This window comes from Natator depressus, chromosome 4 (genome assembly GCF_965152275.1).
Source record: "Natator depressus isolate rNatDep1 chromosome 4, rNatDep2.hap1, whole genome shotgun sequence".
Lineage (NCBI taxonomy): Eukaryota > Metazoa > Chordata > Testudines > Cheloniidae > Natator > Natator depressus.
In genome coordinates, this window is record NC_134237.1 from 17,415,724 (window position 1) to 17,438,290 (window position 22,567).

General features: G+C 45.9%; 1 protein-coding gene across 2 annotated transcripts in view; it reads right to left on the minus strand.

Annotated features, from left to right (window-relative positions):
• The window catches only part of SCD5 (stearoyl-CoA desaturase 5), a 93,029-nt gene that overhangs the window by 10,821 nt on the left and 59,641 nt on the right, over window positions 1-22,567 (minus strand). For both annotated transcript variants that reach the window (XM_074950502.1, XM_074950501.1), the window contains 2 exons: window positions 19,787-19,917; window positions 8,257-8,462 (listed from right to left, as the gene is read on the minus strand). In XM_074950502.1, coding sequence (XP_074806603.1) covers window positions 8,257-8,462; window positions 19,787-19,917 — 337 coding nt within the window. The remainder of the gene's footprint in view (window positions 1-8,256; window positions 8,463-19,786; window positions 19,918-22,567) is intronic.

A 22,567-nucleotide genomic window follows, 5' to 3' on the forward strand; every position in this document is an offset into this window, starting at 1 on the left:
GAACTGAACTAGGATTCAGGATACTTGGGTTCAATTTCTGTCTCTGCGACAGACTCCCTGTGTGGCTAGGGTCAGGTCACTTCATCTCTCTGTGTCTGGATTCCTCATCTGTAAAATGGGAATAATAGAACTTTGTTTGTCCTAGTAGTCTATTTAGATGATAAAAGCTTTTTGGGGCAGGGGCTGACTCTTGCTATGTGTATATACAATGGCTAGCACGATGGGACCCTGAGCTCATTCAAGGTCTCTAAGTGCTACTGTAATACAAAATAATAATAACATTATTATATGAAAAATATATTTTAAAAGAAAATCGGTCATGCAGTTCCTGTAATTCCTCCTTTCCTCTAAGCCTTGTACAGAGCTATTTACTGGGAGATTTATTTTCTTGAATAGAGAAGAACATCTGTATATTTCACGGGCTATTGGGCAGTTTACTCACTTGGTGCTGACCCGGGAGTTTTTACTCATTTCTGATAGTCATATGTGCTCGTGCTGCCTAGTGGACAGAGCACAGGAGTAGCATTAAGGAGCTCTTGGTTTAGTCCCAGCTTTGCCACTAGCTTTCTGCATGACCTTGGGTAAGTCACTTCCCCACTCCGTGCCTCAGTTTCCCCATGTGTAAAAGTGGAGATAAGAGAATCTATGGATAAGAAGCGTTATATAAAAGACAGGTATCATCATTATTATGACAAAGAAAGTTCACTGGAACAGAACTGCAGCAGATGAGGCGCTCTGCAGATTACCAACTCACTCCAACAGGGGAAAAATAGTCTAAAATCGAGCTGGTTTTCCAAACTGAAACAAATAGCATCACAGCAGATATTAGCTGCATTCAGCCATTTGGACCTTAATTTGTTTTTGCACAAAAAAATGGTGCTGACATGGCAGCATTAACTAAAGTAAATGCAATCTGCCCTCCATTTTACCTTCGAGTGCAGAGTTCTGCTTTATTAACACAGAGGACATTTTCAAATCATTATTCGGAATACTCAGAAACAGTTGCCAGCAACAATCAAGCATTAGGAAGGTAAACAATTTTTCATTCTTAAAAGCTTGTTTCCTCCCTCCCTTGCTCCCCACCTTTGTGGTTATGTTTCCAACAGCCCGCTCGAAAGAAAAGTGTGAAGATTAATTACTCATGAGCGGTAAGGCCAAAACACTGCTTGTTAAATGTCAGGAGCTTTTCTGTTCCTCCACAAGAATGTTAGTAGTGGAGTGTTTGGTCGTTTTGTTTCAGCTCTCTCCTTGCCTATTTGTCAGCTGCTGTCAATAGGCTACATGGAAGATGTGTCGGCTTTTAATGGGAAGTTGCACAGGCTGACTAAAAGAGGAATAATTAAAAGACTTTGCTGAAGGAAAAAAAATTACCATAAAATTGCAGCTGTTTTCTGTCAGAGTGAAAATTGCATTCAACATTAATCTGTCTACGGGGAAAAGACAGGTAACGTCAGCTAGGCCGGGGGAAGGCTGAACGCAGCAGGGGAAGCTCCAGATATGCATAACTCGCTTGTTTTGTGTTTCAAGGGGAAAAGGACTAGTGATTCAAGGTTCTATGACAGTCAGAGTATTTAAAGCCATAAATTACAATTGATCAAATCACTGGAGATCAAACTGTACAGCGCTAATCCTCTGTCTGAACACCCCGGAACTTTGGGAAAGTTCCGCTTTGGCTGCAAACTTTGCAACTGGGGCCTGACTCTATGAAATGCACCAAAGACCATTTGCCCTGTGTCCCAGTACGGCAATTAAGGTATATCAGCTGGGCTGGACTGTCCAACTATGTTTGTGTCAAATGCACCATTATCCTACAGCTAGCGAAGATTCTTCTTGAGCCCCATCCATAGGAAACGCTGCTTTTGGAGCAGGGATATTGGCGTTCTCTCCCCACTGCTGCATGAAGCACCAAACGACTGCAGCGGCCGAGCGAAGACAGCCATGAAAAAAGGTCCAAAGAGGCTACAGGTCTGTTACAATACATATGAAAGTTCTGTCTAGGCACATTGAGCCATGATTAATTTCCCTAGCAAATCACAACTTGCACTGGCAGCGGTCCCATGCCCTTAGGTCTGCTAATCACTTGAGATTAGCAATAGGATGGACTGAGAACTTTGATGCTAAGGAATTAGCAGAGATTCAATGAGAGGAGAATTATCATGCAGGTTCATGTCTGTCCATATTTTGATATTGAAGCACACTGAGCATGTTGGCCACTGGCACGGTTTTTATTTTCACTTTCACCACTCAGATTGCAAAGGCACAAACTCCTCCATAAAGGAAGAAGAAAATTAGAGGATATGCTCTAGCTCAAGCAGAAGTGAAGGGCAAGAATTATTGGGAGAGTTTCTATGGCCTATGTTACAGGTCAGACCAGACCCTAATGGTTCCTTCTTTCTTCAAAATCTATGACTGAAAATTCTGTCATTTAAGTGGGTAACACAGATGTAACTGCAAGAAGATTTTAGCCTTTTAAAAATCTTCTGGTATCTAGGCTGATTTGATTGGGCACCAAGTCCCCATCATGTCACAAACCCTGGGCCTGAATTTACCTACCTGGCTATACAAGCAGGGCCTTAGCCAACACCCACTCAAGTCAATGGGAGGCCTTCCATTGACTTCAATGGGCAATGTATCATCATCAAAATCTTTTACTTGATTTGTGGTAGCACTTAGGGTCCCCAGTCACAGACCACAGCTCCACTGTGCTAGGCCTTGTACAAACACAGACCAAAAAGACAATCCATGCCCTGATAAACTTACAATCTAAGTCATGTCTGTGGTCCGCCCACTTCTTTATTTTTAATTATTTGTATTCTCACATAATACAAAAATAGAGGAGGGATTTTCCTCAGACTTTCCGGTGAAAATCACCCCTTTGCTGAGACTGCATAGAAGGTTTCAGTCCCCACCCCGGGGCATTTTGGAGACAGTTATAGGCACATGTAAAGAAGAAATTATAAAACAGAGGCAGATACAGACCAGGTGTCTGAAGGTGGAACTCCAATGAAGGCCAGGGGTTCGCACCCGTTTACTTTCAATCAAGCCCCCAAATCTATAAGCAGCTGTAACAATGACCGATCTATTTCTTCCTCAGAATTTCATGAGGAAAAGTAGTTTTCAAAGCCCTGAAATGTGACAACTTGCTCTGACAGTTCAGCCAAGTTTGTACAAGACACATACACAAAGGTGTGGAGGAAACAAAGCTGAATAGTGCAAGAGGCAAAAAGAAAGGGAGAGCAGGCTGATAAGTGAAGCAGAATGCTAAACTAAGCCAGGAGGGAGGCAAAAAGGTGTGTGTGTGAGAGAGAGAAAAGAGTAGGGTTGCCAACTTTCTAATTGCCGAAAACCAAACATCCTTGCCCTGCCCCTTCTCCCAAGGCTCCATCCCTGCCCTGCCCCTTCTCCGAGGCCCCGCCATCACTCACTCCATCCCCTCTCCCTCCATCGCTTGCTCTCCCCTACTCTTGCTCAGTCGCTCATTTTCACCAGGCTGGGGCAGGGGTTGGGGTGCAGAAGTGGGTGAGGGCTCCAGCTAGGAGTGGGGGCTCTAGTATGTGTCTGGGGATGAGGGGTTTGGGGTGCAGGAGGGGGCTCCAGGCTGGGGGGTGGGGCTGAAGGGTTCAGAGTGTGGGAGGGGCTCAGGGCTGGGGCAGGGGGTTAGAGTGTGGGACGCGGTGCGGGCTATGGGAGGGAGTTTGTGTGTGGGAGGGGGCTCTGGGCTGGGTCAGCGGGTTGGGGCGCGGGAGGGGGTTCCGAGCTAGAGCAGGGGGTTGGGGAGCGGGAGGGGGTGAGGGATACAGGCTCCAGGCAGCGCTTACCGCAGGCAGCTCCCAGAAGCAGCCACCATGTCCAGCTCCAAGGCGGAGGCGCGGCCATGGGGTCTCCATGTGCTGCCCCCATCCTCAGGTGCTGCCCTTGCAGCTCCCATTGGCCATGGTTCCTGGCCAGTGGGAACTGCGGAGCCAGCACCTGGGGCAGGGGCAGCATGCGGAGCCCCCATGGCTACCCCCCAGCTGGAGGGACATGTCGCCACGGATCTGGGTAGGGATGGGAGCCTGCCTGCCCCGGTGCGCCACCGACCAGACATTTAACGGCCTGGTCGGCAGTGCTGACCAGATCCACCAGGTCCCTTTTCAACCGGGTGTTCCAGTCAAAAACCGGATGCCCGGCAACCCTAGATAGGAGGAGTGAATGGCAGAAAGAGTATAATGTGACAAAGGAGCTGGCAAGCCATGTGGAATGATTCAACAGAGAGAGGAGCAGCAAAGAGGCACAAGAGGTGAGGAGAGAGACAGACAGAAGATAATGCGCCATAAGATGGAGAACAGGCCAAGAAGAGCTGAATAGTCTGAAGACAAAACAAAATGAGGGGCTGGCAAGAGAATTTAAAGGTGCCACAGGCAAGCCTGCTTAGCAGGGTAATGCGCGGTGTCCCACAAGGGCTCGGCACGGGAGAATGAGAGGCAATTTATCCTCAGACTGACAGGCAAAGGGAGCCCTGGCTCAGCATCCCTCGGTGCTTAAAACTGTGGGGGGAAGGTTGCAAGGGGTCACACACAGACCTGGCAAAAAGCACAATTATAAAAAACAGGGTGGGTCATTGAGGGGAACTCTTTGCTGTCTTACCAAAGTTGCTGCTCCCAGATTATGACAGACACCCACCCACCCACCCACCCAAACTTTTTTCAGGCCACTTTAAGCACGAGTATCCCTCTGAACTAGGCCTCCTCAGACAGGGCGCCTCTTATTTTAAACCCAAATTTACCCCCATACATGCTGATCTCACAATATCTCGCTTTCATCACTGCAAAACAGTGGCACCAGAAATGCAGCTGTAGCTGAGGCAACATTATTGTTAGACCTGGTCCAAAATTAAAATAAAGAAAACATTTCAAAGTTGTTTTTGTTTTGCCAGGATCAAAATGGATCCCATTTTTATTTTTGTGGGGTTTTTTTGTTTGTTTGTCAAGATGGTTATCAAAATGTTGACAGAAGCTTTTTATTTATCAACAATTTAGGTTTCAGCAAATGAAGTGTGTCATGACACATTTCAACAAAAAAGTGCAATTAAAATTTCAATTTAAAAAAAAAACACAAAAAGTTTTAGCAAAAAGTTAAAGAATTCAGTCATGGCGACCGTTTTTTGCAAAAAAATGTGGTTTAAAACGTCAGCCATTTCACAAGGAAGAAAAGCAGTTACTTGAAATCTTTCGGCCAGCTCTGATGATTACTTGTGCAAAATAAGTGAACCTCCCTTTTCTGCAAACTCCGAGCACGATTGTATGTGTGTATGTCCTTAACTCTGAGCTTTGGTCCCGTGCTGTGCAGTTAAAGGCCAGCGATTGTTGTACCTTTACGCACACAGAATTGTTCCTTACACCAGGGGGGCTCAACCTTTTTTTTTCTGAGGCCCCCCAACAGGCTATAAAACCTCCACGGCCCCACCGGTGCCATAACCACTGTTTTTTTGCATATAAAAGCCAGGGCCGGCATTAGGGGGCAGCAAGCAGGACAATCGCTTGGGGCCCCATGCCACTGGGGGCACCATGAAGCTAAGTTGCTCAGGCTTCGGCTTCAGCCCCGGGTGGTGGGGCCCAGGACCCCGGGCTGCAGTCCTGTGCAGCAGGCTTTGGCTTTCTGCACTGGGCCCTAGTGAGCCTAAACACCAGCCATGCTTGGTGGACCCCCTGAAACCTGCTTGCAGCTCCCCAGAGGGCCCTGGACCTCTGGCTCAGAACCACTGCCTGACACGGAGTAGTTTCATTGCAGTTAATGGAGTTGATTATTCATGGACTAAGGCACGAGTCAGTGGGCCAAGTTCTGCTCTCTGTTACACCAGTGTAAATGTAGAGTACTTCCATTGAAATTAATGGTTTTACTCCAGATTTACATTAATGTAACTGACAATGGAATTGGACCCAGAGTGAGTCAGGATGTCACATAATCTGGTCCTAAGAAATCCACTAGAGAGGTACAATTCACCATTATTATTACCAATCAGACGTCTTTTGTTTTTCCAGGAAGTAAATAATAACCTTCTGTTCTTACAATGTGGTGTTGACATAAACAGGTTTACGTTCCTGAGAAAAAGAAAATGTAAACTCTAAATTCACTAGACTAAATAGTCCAAAACTCAACTGTCAAGTCCAGAGCAATATCAATTGCTAAGGCCTTGGCTACACTTACAGATGTACAGTGCTGTGAGTTAAACCCGCCTTCGTACAGCTGAGTCGGGAAAGAGCAGCAGTCTGTCCACACTGCCAGCTGCCAGCGCACCGTCTCGTGGCCACATTTGCAGCTGCATTGGGAGCGGTGCATTGTTGGCAGCTATCCCAGCATTCAAGTGGCTGCAACGTGCTTTTCAAATGGGGGCGGGGGAGAGAGAGTGGGTTTTTGGGGGGCTGAGAGTGTGTCAGCGCACTGTCTTGTAAGTTCAGACCCTCCTCCCTCCCCCGCCTCTCTCTCACTCACTGACTGAAAGCAAAGGGCAGCTGTTTCTTTTTTTTCTCATAGACGAGCTAAGCAGCCGCTTGCCGAAACAGACCCCAACCCCCCGGTACCGCCGCCTCTCTCTTCAAGCAACCATTAGCTGTCAGCATTCCAGACGAAGCCCCCCCCCGCCTGCCTCTCACTCATTCCAAGCCAACAGGGGCTGTGTTTGTTTTTTTGATAAGCAGCCCCAGAAACGGAGCTTTGAAATGGCATTTCTGCGTCCAGAGTTCACAACAAAACAAGATTCAGTGTAGCAGCCGTGTTAGTCTGTATTTGCAAAAAGAAAAGGAGGACTTGTGGCACCTTAGAGACTAACAAATAAATAAAATTTAAGCATAAGGTTTCGTGTAGCTCATGAAAGCTTATGCTCAAATAAATTTGTTAGTCTCTAAGGTGCCACAAGTCCTCCTTTTCTTTTAACAAAACAAGAGAGGACGCTTCAGTTAAAAGGCTTATGGGGAGTTTCCGGAGGTCAATAACGTTACTCCCTGTTTACACTGGAGCTGGAGCATCTCAGCCAATGCGCAACAGCTGTTAATCCTCTCGGGGAGGTGGAGTACCAGGAGCGCTTCAGCCAGGGAGTCAGAGCGCTCTACGTGCCTTGCCAGTGTGGACAGGGAGTAAGATGGAGCGTTCTGGGAGGCTTTACTGCAGTATAACGTGCAAGTGTAGCCAAAGCCTAAGACAATCTTCCCTGCACAGAAATGTACCTTATGCCACAGTTATATAAGCACTACAGAAATGCCTGTCTGAGATGGGAAATGATTCACTCAAGCAAAGGTGAGAAGACAGTTAACGGAAGCTCAAACACACTGCAAAGGAGACTTTGCAAAGTCCTGTGGAATTCTCCACTGCTCTCCAAAAAGCAGCTAAAAGAACAAGACCAACTCATTGCATCAGTTTCATCCCTGGTCCAGTCCCATTGACCAGGGATTAGTTCAGCCCTTCCTGGGGATTTCTGCCATGCAAAGATAGGCGTGACCACCCTCTCTTCCCAGTAGTGTCCAAAAATAACACTCTGGCTACCAAACAGAATTGATCCTATCCGGCTTTTAAAACCCTCCTGGTCACACATTCACCACTGAGAATAGTGCCTACACCCTGTGCAGTAACTACTCGAAAATATTATAATTTCAATACTGGCTGAAGCATCCAGATCAGTGTCCCCTACCATAGTGATGATAATGGACTGGGGAAGGCTGCAGTCTGGGCTGTACTAACCCAGTGGGCCAAGCTGATGACATCTCATTTTATGAAGGAATTAAGGTACTGGGAGAGGCAGCAGTTCAGCTTGACTGGGCCCTGTGGGTCAGGTTGGTGATCAGCAGATAATTCAGACAGAGGGATATGTTTTATTCCTCATTGAGGCTGTTAATGATGATCATGTTTATTGCATTCATTGATATAATCCAATTAAAAGCTCCAAATGCAGACTTTTCTTTTTTTCCCTGTGACTGCATGCCCTGGTGTTTTTGGAAGAGGGGAAGGTAAGAAAGGGCTAGTTTGCTCCGGCAAGGGGGCCTGGAAGTAAGAGCTTGCAGGACTGATCTCCTGGTACCCAACAGGTTACCACTGGGAGGGGTGGGCTCTACTATTTCCAAACAAGTTTAGGGAAGGGCATGTTGAGGAGGAAAGAAAAGGAAAGTATAAAATAATGTATCAAAAATAGACTAAGTGAACTCCCCTCCCCCATCTCCAACCCTCGTTCCCCCCAAACCTCCGCTCAGATCCCCCCTTGGGAGTAGTTCCAGAGCTTTCACTTACTTTCTTTGAAACCGTACAACAGGGTCATCCATCAGGTCAGTGAAATCCAGCTTCCTGCCTTTTTCTATGACATCACGATGCTTGCGGACAAAGAGCCAGCCGATGTGGGAGAAGAAGAAGCCACGACACGCATTGTGGGGGTCAGCGTCCGTCTCTGAGTACTTGTGATGCACCCGGTGGTCTCGACACCACTCAAAAATGTCATTCTGTGCAGACAGCAAGGGAGGGGTGAGAAATGCAGACTTGGCATAATGACTTTGATAGCACCTTATCTCACACCCCTCCACACACACCCCAAACACACCCTAATATATTTGAACCACAGAATGATTCTCTGTATCCGCTAAGAAAAATAAATCATGTAAGATTAAATCGGGGACTGAAACCACTAGGGGAAACGTGGATTTATATACACAGAGGGTTGGCATTCTGACAGCCAGACCTGCTGTTTCCTAGAATCATAGAAGATTAGGGTTGGAACAGACCTCAGGAGGTCATCTAGTCCAACCCCCTGCTCAAAGCAGGACCAAACCCAACTAAATCATTCCAGCCAGGGCTTTGTCAAGCTGAGCCTTAAAAAAACCTCTAAGGATGGAGATTCCACCACCTCCCTAAGGAACCCATTCCAGTGCTTCACCACCCTCCTAGTAAAATAGTGTTTCCTAATATCCAACCTAGACCTCCCTCACTGCAACTTGAGACCATTGCTCCTTGTTCTGTCATCTGCCACCCCTGAGAACAGCCTAGCTCCATCCTCTTTGGAATCCCCCTTCAGGTAGTTGAAAGCTGCTATCAAATCCCCCCTCACTCTTCTCTTCCGCAGACTAAATAAACCCAGTTCCCTCAGCCTCTCCTCGTAATCTCCCTAATCATTTTTGTTGCCCTTCACTGGACTCTCTCCAATTTTTCCACATCCTTTCTGTAGTGAGGGGCCCAAAACTAGACTCAATACTCCAGATGTGGCCTCACCAGTGCCAAATAGAGGGGAATAATCACTTCCCTCAATCTGCTGGCAATGCTCCTACTAATACAGCCCAATATGCCGTTAGCCTTCTTGGCAACAAGGGCACACTGCTGACTCATATTCAGCTTCTCGTCCACTGTAATCCCCAGGTCCTTTTCTGCAGAACTGCTGCTTAGCCAGTCGGTCCCCAGCCTGTAGCGGTGCATGGCATTCTTCCTTCCTAAGTGAAGGACTCTGCACTTGTCCTTGTTGAACCTCATCAGATTTCTTTTGGCCCAATCCTCTAATTTGTCTAGGTCACTCTGGAGCTTATCCCTACCCTCCAGCATATCTACCTCTCCTCCCAGCTTATTGTCATCTGCAAACTTGCTGAGGGTGCAATCTAGCCCATTTTCCGGATCATTAATGAAGATGTTGAACAAAACCAGCCACAGGACTGAGCCCTGGGGCACTCCACTTCATACCGGTTGCCAACTAGACGTTGAGCCATTGATCACTACCCACTGAGCCCAATGATCTAGCCAGCTTTCTATCCACTTTATAGTCCATTAATCCAATCCATACTTCTTTAACTTGCTGGCAAGAATACTGCGGGAGACCGTTATCAAAAGCTTTGCTAAAGTCAAGATATATCACATCCACTGCTTTCCCCATATGCACAGAGCCAGTTATCTCATCATAGAAGGCAATTAGGTTGGTCAGGCATGACGTGCCCTTGGTAAATCCATGTTGACTGTTCCTGATCACCTCTCTCTCCTCCAAGTGCTTCAGAATTGATTCCTTGAGGACCTGCTCCATGATTTTTCCAGGGACTGAGGTGAGGCTGACCAGTCTGTAGTTCTCCAGATTCTCCTTCTTCCCCTTTTTTAAAAGATGGGCACTATATTTTCCTTTTTCCAATCGTCTGGGATCTCCCCCGATCGCCACGAGTTTTCAAAGATAATGGCCAATGGCTCTGCAATCACATCAGCCAACTCCCTCACCACCCTCAGATGCATTAGATCTGGACCCATGGACTTGTGCACGTCCAGCTTTTCTAAATAGTGGTGAAAGAACAGGTGAAGGACTGAGGGCTGCTCACCTCCCCCCCATACTGTGCTGCCCAGTGCAGCAGTCTAGGAGCTGACCTTGTTCGTGAAGACCGAGGCGAAAAAAGCATTGAGTACCTCAGCTTTTTCCACATCATGTGTCACTACGTTGCCTCCCCCATTCAGTAAGGGTCCCACACTTTCCCCGACCTTCTTCTTGTTGCTAACATACTTGTAGAAACCCTTCTTGTTACCCTTCGCATCCCTTGCTAGCTGCAACTCCAATTGTGCTTTGGCCTTCCTGATTACACCTCTGCATGCTCAAGCAATATTTTTATACTCCTCCCCAGGCATCTGTCCAAGTTTCCACTTCTTGTAAGCTTCCTTTTTGTGTTTAAGCTCACTGAAGATTTCACCGTTAAGCCAAGCTGGTCACCTGCCATATTTGCTGTTCTTTCTGAACATCTGGATGGTTTGTTCCTGCGCCCTCAATAAGGCTTCTTTAAAATACAGCCAGCTCTCCTGGACTGCTTTCCCCCTCATATTATCCTCCCAGGGAATCCTGCCCATCAGTTCCATGAAGGAGTCAAAGTCTGCTTTTCTAAAGTCCAGGCAGGGCCATCCTTAGGATTTATGGGGCCCTATGTAGTATTATTATACTGTTGCCCTTACGCCTGATGGCAACCCGGGCTCACAGACTGGGGGTTGGGGGCAGGAACGAGGCAGCAAAGGATACTGCAACGCTCGGCCCGCCTCACGGCGACAGAAAGTCACAGTTCCCCGCAGAGACCCCGGTACCTTCTCCCTCACGCAGAATGGACATGCAGAAGGTACCTAATTAAAAGCACTAAATTTGGGAATAAAAAATGTCAGTTACAGGTTTTTTGATAGGCCCTGAAATTTGTCAGAGATTTATTTGCAAAAACTTTGTAGTAAGGGCGAGTCAGCTGTCTTGCTGAATACAACGTTAAATATTATGGAATACATGACGCAGCTCTTCTCTGTTTTACATTTTCTTAATCAGTATTTCTAAGCTGATTTTATATTTTAAATGTACTCTTAAGCCTTCATAAAATAATCATTCCAGATTACTACATACTTAACTCACTGAAACAAAGACATTATTTTAAATTAATCAGTCACAAAGGTTTAGTGTGTTCATTACAATGTTCATTGCTTTTAGAAAAAGGGAACTCTAATTTTCTTTGGGTGATCTCCATAACAATAGACATGTTTATGAAATTTCACCAACTTTAAAAAATATGAGGAGTACTTGAGGCACATTAGAGACCAACCAATTTATTTGAGCATGAGCTTTCGTGAGCTACAGCTCACTTCATCGGATGCAAGTGAGCTGTAGCTCACGAAAGCTCATGCTCAAATAAATTGGTTAGTCTCTAAGGTGCCACAAGTACTCCTTTTCTTTTTGCGAATACAGACTAACACGGCTGTTACTCTGAAACCTTTAAAAAAATATGTTTCCAAAGATTTTAGGCATAACAAAGGATTTTATATCTTATAAGGTACTGATTTTGCTGGAGGGTTCTCTTAAAAGTAGTTCATCAGATAGTCAGAAATAAAGAAAGGGAAACTCTTTGTCCAGCTATCTGGAAGGAAAGGGGTGTTGTCCCTTTAAGGGCTCTCTTCAACAGAGGGTGAAGGGAGAAAGGGATGGATAGAAAGGATAGGAAGTTTTTTTTACTACAGTAATTACAATTAAAATGTGTATTTTAGATAAGGGTGGTCTTTTGAAGGATTTATTTAAAAACCTATATGTCTGAAGATCCAAGCATTTAAGGCTAAAGATGATTGTGCATCTAAAAAAATCTATGCAAGGATTTTTTAAGAGATATGATTTTATAATCTTCACCAACTCACTAATGAAATATTATTAAAGCAAATTTTAAACTAAGGTCCTATAGACTAACATGTTCTGAGTAAATATTACAGTAATGCATAACTGTTTTTGTCAGTAAATTCAGAAACTGACAGTATATACCTGGAGTTTGGCAAATGCTTGTTAAATGGCTTCATTACCACTTGAATGGCTCTTTAACAGTTTCAGTGTTGTGCTAATAGGGCTGGAAGGCTTTTTCACTTTTAAGTTACAAGATCCCCTCCAGAGTAAGAGTCACCAGGCTGCAGCAGCCAGCTGTGGGAGCCTGCAGGAAGGGTCAGAACAGGGATAGGAAGAGCCGGGACGGTGGACACCAAGACCCAGTGGTGCCCCAAATTTTCAGGTGCCCTCCTCAGCCTCGTATTCTGGTCCAGGGTCCGTATTCTGCTGCTCTTCTTTCTTCCTTTTTTCAGGATCCTGAACTCGACCATCTCCTGGTCACTGCTGCCCAGGTTGCCACCCACTTCTACTTCCCCTCCCAATTCTTCCCTGTTTCTGAGCAGCAGGTCAAGAGGAGCACGACCCCGAGTTGGTTCCTCCAGCACTTGCACCAGGAAGTTGTCCCCAACACTCTCCAAAAACATCCTAGATTGTTGGTGCACTGCTGTATTGCTCTCCCAGCAGATGTCAGGGTGATTGAAGTCCCCCATGAGAACCAGGGCCCGTGATCTGGAAATTTCCCGTTAGTTGTCCGAAGAAAGCCTCGTCTCCCTGCTCCACCTGGTCTGGTGGTCCATAGCAGACACCCACCACCACATCACCCTTGTTGCCCTCGCTGCTAAACTTCACCCAAAGACTCTCAACAGGGTTTTCCTCTAGTTTCATACCAGAGCTCTGAGCAGTCACACCGCTCTCTGAAATACAGTGCAACTTCCCCACCTTTCTCCCCTCCGTGCTTCCTGAACAGGTTATACCTACCCATGACAGTGCTCTAGTCATGTGAGTTACCCCACCAAGTCTCTGTTATTCCAATCACATCATAGTTCCTTGACTGTGCCAGGACTTCCAATTCTTCCTGCTTGTTTCCCAGGCCTCTTGTGTTCGTGTACAGGCACCTCATGTAACTAGCCGATTGCCCTGCTTTCTCAGTATGAATCAGGAGCCCTCCCCTGTTGCACCCTCCTCCTTGTGTTTCCTCCCGGTATCACACTCCCCAACTTACCTCTGGGCTTAGGTCACCATTCCCCGGTGAACCTAGTTTAAAGCCCTCCTCACTAGGTTAGCAAGTTTTCTTACCCAGAGGAACCAGCTCTGCAGTGGAAAGGAGGTGACCCTGCAGAAAGGATTTTATGACTCTGCATTCCTGGAGCACTGTGGAGCTCAAGGTGTCCATGTCTCTTTCACCCTTGCTCTAAAATTGGCCCAAAGCCCAAAATTCAGAAATGGTTTCAGCCTCTCCTAAAGTTGCTGGACTCCAGAGTGTTTTCATAGAGCCCATGATAGAGATGGGGCTTGTTGTGAAGTTTAGATCTGGATTCAACCTTCCCCAATGGTTGTCTTATTCCAATTTGGGGGTATTGATTCAGGCCCATTTCCAATTCTAGTAACAAGGACACCAAGGAATTTGTTCAGTGTCAGAAAATAACCACGCATAGTGGCTGGTGCATCAAATGTATCCAGATAAAGGCAACAGACACTGGTGGTGCTGAAATCCAGAGTGTCCTTCTTACTGAGCCAAATGAGACAACAAATCTGCCCTAATCTTGTCCTTCTTAGTGATTTCCAATAAGCCATACTGGAAAGTCACAGCTGCTGCAGGCCCAAATAATGCATCCCTTTCATCATGGACATTCTTCTTTCCCAGGATGCAGATTCACTGCCCTAGGAAGAAATGAGTGTTTGCGAGACCCAGAGCTGAAAGAAATCAGATTCACCTTCACTGTGGTTACTGGAGCGCATATCCATGAGAGAGCTCAGAGGATATTTTTTGAAGATAGTTTTTCCTGTGGGTCTCTGAGTCAGCAGCATCTGCCTGGAAACAGGTAACTCTCACTCTAAAAAAATCAGACAGCTGTTCTACTGCTGGAGGAGATGCAGTTGGGAGGATGGCTTACTCCTGAGTTCTGGTTTAGTCTGCTCAGCAACAGAGCCAATGTCACTCCACTGTCCACAAACCAAACGATGGTACCCATTCATTATAGCTCCTCATCATCATCAACTTCTCTAGGGACCAACGCAGCACAGAAAATGGGTCAGATCTTGTGAGGTGTCAATGACCTTCTTCTCCCATTGAACTTATCAGGAGTTCAGCACCCTACAAGAGTGGGCCCAATGTGTGACAATGGACCAAAAAGACCTGGGAGAAGGAACAAACTGCAGTAGCCTATCCCTAGGCCAAAACAAAGCTCCAACAGAATTTTAAACTCCTTAGCTACCTGTAGCTTCAGCACCAACAAAAAACTGCCCACAGACATGCTGGAAAATTAAGGCTCAGAAAAGCCAAAAATGATTTTCACTCACTGGACTTTTGTCACTAGTTTTATTTTCATCTTCAGGTCTTTGTGAGAGTGACTTGGGAAGCCAGCTATAATGATGGTTGTTGTTGGAGGGAGAAGGTAGGACGTGTACCTGATTTAGGTATTAGAGTGCCTTTGTTATAGGATCTGGTTCCTTTGTGTGCAAATGGGCTGGGACAAAAACCTTAGATCTAAAAACCCTGAACACTGGATCTCAGGTCAGGGTACAAATTACAGCTCAGGCTCCTGTCTGCTCAAGCTGTCATGAGATATGAAGGTCAGTTAAAAGTCTGATGGCAAAGAATGGCTGTTAACAAGGTTACCTGTCCCATGGGAAGCATAAATTCCATAGCCACAGATTTCAAGAGTGGGTACTTAAAATGAGGCACTTGAAGGGACTGAAATACCGTAAGTGGTCTGATTTTCAGTGGTCCTGACCATCCAGTGTCTGCAATGACAGCTGCTGGGTGCTGGACATCTCTGAAAATCAGGCCACTTAACTAGGAGCTTAACTATACATTTGGGCTCCTAACTTTAGGCCCCCACATTTGAAGATGTTAGTCTGTGCTCTCATCTATAGCAGTGTGTTAAGCAAAGACCATTCAGCAGAGCGGCCTCTTCTTCTTTCCCCCTCTTGGCACAACATGGAAGGCAACACAGAATATGCCCTCCAAAGCAGCAAGTGTTTCAGGAAGGGCAATAGCATCATCACTGTCGGTTGCAGCAGCTTTCTTTTCAGCAGGAGAACAGAGCAGACAGACAGCTGGGGGTTTCTGTGAAACATCCAGAGTGAGGCAATAGCAAAAGACAGAGCGTGCGCTATTATTGTTGAAGAATGCAGGAAGTCCAAGAAGACAACTGCATAGGTCCACAGTTTGTGAACAGAGAAGCTTTTGTTGCCAGAGTTGGTAGACATCACTGCCCTGCATATCAGTTGCTGACTTCTGAGAGACTGTATGGTGTGAATGATCAGTACTGCTGAGGGGGACTGAGCCACAGAACCAAAGAACCTGTCTCCAATCTGTAAATGATGAAAATGTCATCATCCTGAAATTGTACCTGGAAGACTTCCAGGACTGCACATAAATAACTCCTTTTGACCTCCGTTCCAGCAGAGAATTAAAGAACAAAGAGACACTGGAAAAACCCAAACTCAGCTCGACTATTGTCCCCCACTGTAGCAAAGTGAGACTAAGTGACATTTGTATGGGAATGTTAACATACCAGTAACCACTGAAGTCCTGATTCCTGTCATGTGACAAGGGTATTAGTTTTATATAACATTAACCCATGTCAGGTGACTGGGACCAGGAAATACAGACAAGTCTCTTTCCAGCATTCCTGTCTGTCACACCTTTATTTCCATGATATCAGAAGAAAACGAAAGCTTTGGTAAAGTGAAGTAGATGAAGTCACCGGAACCTCCGTCTGGCTGAGAACTATCAGAGATAGTCGCGCTGCTTCCAAATCTGACAGGAAGCAAGTAGCATTGCAGAGAAACCACAGAGAGTGAAACCCTCCATAAAGCTACAAGGGGCAGGTCCAGAGGCACTGGAATTTTACATTACACTCCAGTGGGAGCAGGACGAGGCCTGAGGACTGCTAGACAAAAGTCATTTATAAATGACAAAAAGACACAGGAATGTCACTTGGCAAAAGGCACATTTTCTTTACCAAATGAAACTATTGATCACTATGTTAGAGGCCTATACAATAAAACTATTTGTGGTTGAGCCAACAATCAGGTCAATAGTGCAAGAAATTAACTTGGCTTTTCATAGACCAAAGGATATTTGCAGGGCTGGTGAAAAAAGTGCTTTCCCCAAATGAAAGTGTTAGCGAAAAAGAGAGAAAGAGCTGAAGTGCATCTAATTAAAAATGCATCATGACAGAATCGACAGGCAACCGAAACAGCAGAGACCAGAACGGTTTGTAACAAATACAGAGGCAATCACAACGTGATATGTAAAGGTGTCAGACATGAGGAGTGTGGTGCCAGACATGTAGTAGCAGCAAACATCAGCACACATTTGAAGTAAATACAAGAGTAAAATACATACACGAACATACAGCTAGAAGACAAAGCTATGAGGAAGATGCAGACCAGATGTCTTTGCTGGGTCTCTTAGAAAGCTTGCAAAGTGAGGTTTTCTAACAGGTTGGTTTGTGACACAGGAAATAATATGAGCTCAAGTGAAATTCCAGACAGATACTGCAGCTGAATGCAAGGTAATCAGAGCAAAATGATTAGTGACCACCTGATGTTAGGGTCAAAAACGTAGCTCTTTTCATACGATGGGCACAAAATAAACCCATGCGGTAGAATCACAATGGCACATCTCAGTAAGAGTGGATATCACTCAGCAGGGTTTGACATAGTGAACGAAAGGAGCCAAGGAACAGGTGTGTGAAGTAAATATGACTCAGCTACTGACCCATTTTTGAAACAAAAAAAGTGACTCAACCTTACGAGAGCTTGAGAAAGTAACTCTAGATCAGGGGTAGCCAACCTGGGGCTCTGGAGCCACATGCGGCTCTTCAGAAGTTACTATGCGGCTCCTTGTCTAGGCACCGACTCCAGTATTGCAGTGACAGGTGCCAACTTTCCAATGTGCCGGGGGCTGCTCACTACTCAACCTCTGGCTCTGCCACAGGCCCTGCCCCCACTCCACCCCTTCCCGCCCCCTCCCCTGAGCCTGCCATGCCCTTGCTCCTCTCCCCCAGAGCCTCCTGCATGCCACGAAACAGCTGATCGGGAGGTGCAGGGAGGGAGAGGGAGGCGCTAATCGGCAGGGCTGCTGGCGGGACGGAGGCATTGGGGGCTGGGGGAGGGGGCAGCTGATGGGCGCCTGCTGACGTATTACTGCGGCTCTTTGGCAATGTACATTGGTAAATTCTGGCTCCTTCTCAGGCTCACGTTGGCCACCCCTGCTCTAGGATGGATGGTCAAGAGAACCCCCTCAGGTACCTCCAAGCATAAAAATCTACTGGGAGTATCGAGATGAAATTCCTGCATCTGATAGGGTTTGTGCAAAAGACATCATGCCACGATAGTACGCAGCGTGAAGTATAATCCACAGTGCCCGTGGAGACGTGCTTATACTGAAATATTAGACATGGCGGGATGCTGTAGCTCCTCCAATGCGACCTGCTGTCCCTGAAGCCAACATAGGGCAATGGTCAGCAGTCATGGCTACTATGATAGTAGTCCTGTGACTGGCTATTAAGGGGAGTAGGGCTCAGCCTGGCCTGTGCCTGATCAGCTACCCCTCCACCACAGACATTGGATCCTGATTGGTTAGGGATCATCTGGCCCTGTCCAGTTATAAGTCCCATGCAATGCCTGCAAAGGGTTGAGAGAGCTCAGCTGGATGGAGGGGGGTTGTAGAATGGAGGGCTGGTTCCTCTGCTAGGCCCTGGAGAAGGGACTCCCAAGCATGCCTGGGGAAAGACTAAGGAGGGCTGCATGAGGGAGGCTGGCTCCTGTGCCGGGCTCTGGAAGAAGGGAAATTCCCAGAGTGGGGAGAAGCCCTGAGTCACTGCTCTGTAGGAGAATGGGAAAGAGCAGAGAGCTGAGCCAGGAGGAGAAGTAGACCCTTGTGTTTACGTTGCACATGGGGCTAGGGTCTAAATTTGTTACCAGCGCCTCACCAGTGGTGCTGAGGGAGACCATTGCCAGCGTGTGTGTGGCTGAGACAAGGTGAGTAGTGCAGTGGCAAGCCACATATGGGTGTTGTGGAGGGCGACCCTGCCACAGGCCCCCCACAGCTGAAGTGAATTAGAACAGCCCTCAGGCTGGTATAACTTCCACTGGGTGACCTGGATGGTGCCATTGTAACTAAGTAGGGGTGCAAAGGCAGCGCAAAGCCATTTTTAGGCACCCCACTTATCTGGATTTACACTGCACGCTCTTCAGCCATCGCTGATAACTGAGGCCAACGTATCCAAGTGTGAAATCTGCAGGAACACAGGAAGCAGAATTCAAAAGAACCACTGAAACCACAACAGTCCTGATCATCCGGATCCGAGATGGACGCAGGTCTACAGCAATTAAGTGGGGAAGATTTCCTCTGAATAGTGGCCAGCTGCTCCACTGATTCTTTGTTGACTGTTCATTGATTCAGCTTAAAAGTTGAACTGTTGTTCAACACACCAAGCAGCAATGTCATGACACTTTTCAGGGCTGCTTTGCATCAGTGGAGTGGCAGAAAACAGCCAGTGCTCATAGAGGGAGCGAGGGCAGTGTGATCAAATCAAACATCTCCTAAACTGCTTTAAACAACAGCTCTGCTGTGCTCTTTGTAATGGGAGGAGAGATTAAGGAGATTAGCGCTATCTAGTTTCGAGAACAGGATGAATAAGAGGCACCATAACAGAGGTATACAAAATAATGAACGGTATAGAGGTCCCTAGGGTGCTGTGATTCACCCTCTCTCATAATGCAAGAAGTAGAAGGTGGCCAATCCTAATGAAAGGAAACAGGCTGAAAACTGATAAAAGGAAATACTTCATAAAGTGTAACTTAACCTGTGGGACTCAATGCCACAAGATATTATTGAAGCTGACAGATTATTTATATTAGTAATAAGATTATTTACAATTACACTAAAGAAATACATGTAATTGATGCTGTGTTGCCGAATAGATAATGCCCTGGACTAGGATTCAGGAGATCCGTGACTTGCCTGCTATGTGACCTTGAGCAGATCACTTCTTATCCCTGGGCCTCAGTTTCCCCATCTGTAATATGGGGCTAGTGATACCTCCTTTGTAAATCTGCTGTAGAAAACCATGACATGTTGTTTTATTAACTAAGATAAAAAATTCGCCTCAATGATATCATAATCCAATCTTTAGTTGCCTGGTTTTAGGAAGAAACTTTATTATATGGGCATGGTAGCATGTAATTGTCCTCAGAAGCATTGGTACGGAGCACTTTCAGAGACAGGGTACTGGACTACATGGACCATTGCTCTGATCAGGTTTTCCCTTGCACTGGATAGTGTGTACAAATAAAGAGGTGATCACTGCAGCCCTGCTTTCGCACAGTACAGAAACTGGTGGACGTTTGGGTTTACTTGGAATTTTTAATAGTTGGCCTCTCTTCACAGAAGAGACCCTTGTGCTGGCCTGCAGAGAACACTGCACAAAGACCAAAGATCACATCTGACAACCTCATCCCTACCTGAAAAGCCATGGAGTTGGCTGCGGCCAGGAACATCCTCAAAGGCAGCTTGGCTTTGTAGGACCTATGACTCCATAAACGATGTGCACCAGCTGTCACCCCCAGAGCCGTCATTAGGAAACACAAATATGCTGAAAGACAGAAATATATATAAATAGTGCATATCAAGGGTCTGTTTTTATTCTTTTCCTTTGTTAAAAAAAATTCCTTCTGCTGTCTAGTCAACCCTACAGGGAGATAGTGTCTCCTAGTGGAGAGGGCACTGGACTGGGAGTCAGGACAACTGGGTTTTCCTCCCAGCTCTGCCAGGTACCTGCTGTGTGACCTGGAGCAAGTCATGTCACCTGTGTCTCTTCTCCCACCCTTTGTCCACATAGAATCTAAGCTCTTCTGGGCAGGGACCGTCCGCACTGCCTAGCACAAGCAGCTGACGACGTTGGTTGGGACCTCTAGATGCTACTGTAATATAAATGGCATCTAAGAAAAGTGGATTAGTCTGGTGCATTCTGTACTGCACCAGAGGAGCCATTAACTTCCCTTCGTGATGTTATGTCGGAAGGGAGGCAGCCACTTTTTTGACGGGCACCATCCTCTGCACCCTGTCCACGTCTTTTGTCGAGTCTAATTTGTCAGCTAACTGAACAGGTGCCATTCACACCTCTGTAGATAAAGGTTCTGTCAGAGTTCCCATTATAAAACCCACTATACTCAAGGCTTTATAATTTGGCAATAAAAATCCACTCTCTGCTGAAGCTGGACATTCAAGGACTCTTAGCTTGCAGGCATTTTTTTCTCCCCCTTCAAAACTCTTCTGTGTGCATTTTCCACTTCTGGCCCAGGCAGCAACAAAAGGGTCAGTTTTAAAGTTTGATTTTTTTTTTAAGCATCTGAAACAAAAATTAACTTCAATGTTTTTCCTTTTTTTCTGGGTTAGGGGATTTTTTATTTGCCTCTGGGCCCAGTCAAACTCTGTTTTCTTGTAATTTCCATTATGGAAGAAGCATATGGCATTTCCCCACCCATCCTTTGGCTATTTCGATTATAAACTCTTTGGGCAGAGACTATCCACCTAGCACAATGGGGCCCTGATCTTTATTTTGGTCTCTAGATGATACTACCATACAAACAACAATAAAAGTAGGAATAAGGCGAGTGCTGAATAAAAATACATCCCTGCCCCTGCCAGTCCTGGAACCAAGAGACCAGCTTGCACACTTAACCATTAACATACTGCCTTAAATCACCACCGTACTCTTCCTTTCTCCCTGAGGGGTCAGGCTTAAAGTTAGGCACATAAGTACAGTTGTCAGTGTTTACAAAAATACTTATGTGCTCAGCACCTAGCAGGATTGAGCCAAAAGCAGCTCAGGCTCTATGAGTTATAGAAGAGCCCTAGCGCATCATCTTTTCTTCCTTTTTATTTATTTTTTTTAATTTAACAAATGTTTCATGTGTTTGTGACGAGAAAGCTGCTGCTGTGTACAATATATACGCTAATGGACCACAGCAGCAGATTTGTTTTCCAGGTGACAAGAAATATACAAAAAATTTTCATCTGAAATTCCTAATTTCAAAAAGTTAATTTAATTTACAAAAGCACAGTTGTACTCAATTGAAGTCACTTTTTAATAATTGTGTGCAGTGACTATTTCAGACTTCCGAACCAGGAAAGGGCCCTTTCTTGTGTCAGGTTTCAGAGTAGCAGCCGTGTTAGTCTGTATTCGCAAAAAGAAAAGGAGTACTTGTGGCACCTTAGAGATTAACCAATTTATTTGAGCATAAGTTTTCGTGAGCTACAGCTCACTTCATCGGATGCAAAGCTCACGAAAGCTTATGCTCAAATAAATTGGTTAGTCTCTAAGGTGCCACAAGTACTCTTTTTCTTGTGTCAGTTTGAGTCATTCACTCATTTGTCTCCTGATGCCATACACTTTGATCATCTTGTTATTATCCCCAGTATTTCTGAATCCATTTGTAATAAATACTGCATAGATTGGGTTGTTTTGTTTTACAACAAAAGAGAAAAGGCTGTAAGAATAATAATACAGCTGTGCTGCTCATCTTCTGGGAGGAAGCTGGGGAAAAGGCAATTATATACAATCCATACAAATTGGACCAGTGTTCAAAAGCAAAATCCACTTAAACCTTCAAAATTCAAAACTACCCTACTGTCACAATCTATGGCATTTCTGCTCTCTTAAACAGGAGGCACTTATTTCACAAAACAATTTCAAAAGTGTAAACTCAAACAAGCTTCCACACAGCTCCAGGTCCAGCACTGTCTGTGTTGTTTAGCAAGGACCTCACCGTGCTGGGAATACATACACATATTTGTGTTTATATCATATCTAGCAGCAACCCCTGCAGTGTGGTTGCAAGGAAATGACCTGAAATATTGGTGAAATTGATTAACTGCAAAACATCTACAGTTCCAAACTGCAAAGGTTATGACACAACCTGAAAAAGATTGCAAAAGTATCTATTAACTCTTGTCACGGAGTCCCCGGGCAATGCTCTGGAACTGCTCCCTACGAAGCCAGTCAGGACTCTGGGGAAGTCTACTTTCTGTGAGCAGACTGTCTTCAGGACACATAGCTCACACAACTTCCACCTTCCTGGGTCTGACCTCGGAGCATTCAGCATCCTCTGCCCCTCCATGCGCTTCCCACAGGCGGGGTCCTGGGGAAGCCAGAGGGTCCTGCACCCCAACTTCGCAGTCAGACGTGACTCTCAGCCAGCCAGTAAAACAGAAGGTTTATTAGACGACAGGAACATGGTCTA